We start from the raw sequence: 2,288 nt of genomic DNA, 5'->3' as shown, positions 1-2,288 counted from the left end.
AGTTAGAATTGGAAGAGAACATGGACTGCTGAATTCTAGATCTTGGAGTAATTTTAGAACATAGAATGTTCGAGTCAGCAGCCAAAAGACTTATAGAATGTAACAGGTGGAAGGAACCTTAGAATGCAGCATATAGGATCATAAGAGACTTGGAAATGGATGAGACCTTGAAGGGTATCTTTTCTAATTCCTTTGCTTTAAAATGAGGAATTGAAGCCAGTTGAGGTTGAGTGACTTGCTGCATAAATAGTAAAATTATAGGGTGTGGCCTTTGGTTGAAAAGGAAACTTTCTGGGAAAGTAGACAACTCCCTCCATCCCCTCCCATTGGAGAGACACAAGGAACTTCTTGGTTGGTTCCTTCTGTGACTGGCTGACTTCAAGGTGATTGTCAGCATCCTCAAATAAATCAGAAGCTCTTCTGCTTAAGTCCCCATTACATAAATGAAAGCCTGAATGGACTTGATACCAAAGAATATTAGTTAGAAGGGACCTTAGAACACTTCCTCCAGTCCCTATGGTTATAACATGCAGAGAGGTTGCATCATTTGGATTAGGTCACTCAGGGAGCTGGTGGTAGGTTCATGTCTCCTGGTTCTCAGGCCATTGCCTTTTCCATTTTTAATGTGGAATCTTTAATACAGATATTTTTTGAATGGAGGCAGGTCTAGTGTGTCTGTGCATCTTATTATGTATCTTGCTTTTTCTGGGTCTGGAATAATCCAAATTCTTTGCCTTCACTGGTTACTTAGGGTAACTCCCATCACTATACCCAAGGTGCAGATGTTTACAAAGATGTACCTCCTGGAATATCTGTCCTATGCAAATAATGTGCATAAAGTTGAAGCCAGCCTTTTCCATTTCCCTGTTAGCCCAAAGCCAATTCCTTTGCAGAAGGTACAAGTCTTCTGTGTAATCTTCTCATGGCTGACTTCATCTCCTGGTTTCTCAGTGTGTAAATCAGGGGATTCAAGAGAGGGGAGATAACAGTGAAGGTGACAGAGATGACTCGATCAGAGGGAAGGGCAGTGAAAGGCCTTGCATATACATAGATACAAGGCACAAAATGCAGGGTGACCACAGTGATGTGGGATGAGCAGGTAGAGATGGCTTTCCTCCTGCCCTCCCCTGTATGAGACCTCAACATCACCATGATGACTGTGTAGGACACAAGGAGTAGAAAGAACCAAAGAGTGGTGAGGAGACCATTGTTGGAGATCATTAAGAGCTCCAGAGCAAAAGTATCAATGCAGGCAAGTTTGAGGATTTGGGGGACATCACAGTAGAAACTGTCAATGATATTGGGCCCAGAGAAGGGGAGTGGGAGCAACAGACAGATCTGTACAATGGAGTGTATGAAGCCCCCCACCCAGGAGGCCACTATGAGCCCAAGACACCTTCCTTTACTCATGAGGGTCACATAGTGAAGGGGCTTTGAAATAGCCAAATAACGATCAAAAGCCATTACAGATAGAGAAAAAACATCCACCCCTCCAAGGAAGTGGAAGAAAAACATTTGCATAAAGCAGCCATTGAAAGAGATGGTCTTTCTTTCAGCTAAAAGATCTAACAAAACCTTTGGAGCAGTGATGGACGAGAAGCAGATATCCCCAATGGATAAATTTCGGAGCAGGAAGTACATAGGTGTGTGGAGGCGAGACTCAAAAGTCACAGTGATCATGATAAAGAGATTTCCCAGTAGAGTTGTTATGTACACCAAGAGTAAGAAAAGAAACAAGACAATGCTCAACTTTGGAGATTGAGTGAGCCCCACAAGAACAAATTCCTTCACCCTGGTGCGATTCTCCAGTTCCATCAGCTCATGTTTCCTTTTCCTTGACCACCTTGGGGGAAAAAGAATTAAATAATAAGCAATATACAATTTATTCAGATATCCCCCTCCTTTAATTACACTCATCATCTCATCATCTTTAATTATACTCACTTCTACTCATATACTGCTGAATGAAGCTAGACTAAATCATAAAAATAGTGGTTGGACCCATTATCAATTTATATGAAACAATCTGAACTGGATTCTCATGATAGTGAAACATCCTTTTAAAAAACTTTTCTAATGGATTGATTCACTGTCCTACTGCCATATCAGTTCTCCAAACCTTTTAATATATCCTCTCATAGTTCTTCTTTTTTCTACGTTCTCAATTGAGAACCTTGCCCCATGTTAATTTTTAAAAATTATGACATTTACCAAGAGCTCTCTCTTTCCTCTTCCTCATCTCACATCACTCTCATGCCTTCTTAATTCTCTTTTCATATAATGAAGGG

The 2,288-nt window shown here is 41.0% G+C and overlaps 1 protein-coding gene across 1 annotated transcript; it reads right to left on the bottom strand.

The window, feature by feature from the left end:
- Positions 1–867: 867 nt before the first annotated feature.
- On the bottom strand, positions 868–1,815 carry LOC141545731 (olfactory receptor 4D11-like). The gene has a single exon (XM_074272949.1). The coding sequence runs from the start codon at positions 1,813–1,815 to the stop codon at positions 868–870; it is 948 nt and encodes a 315-aa protein (XP_074129050.1).
- Positions 1,816–2,288: the final 473 nt, after the last annotated feature.

Source organism: Sminthopsis crassicaudata, chromosome 6, assembly GCF_048593235.1.
Source record: "Sminthopsis crassicaudata isolate SCR6 chromosome 6, ASM4859323v1, whole genome shotgun sequence".
Lineage (NCBI taxonomy): Eukaryota > Metazoa > Chordata > Mammalia > Dasyuromorphia > Dasyuridae > Sminthopsis > Sminthopsis crassicaudata.
Note: the sequence above shows the minus strand (reverse complement) of the source record. Positions and strands in the feature narration are given on the sequence as shown.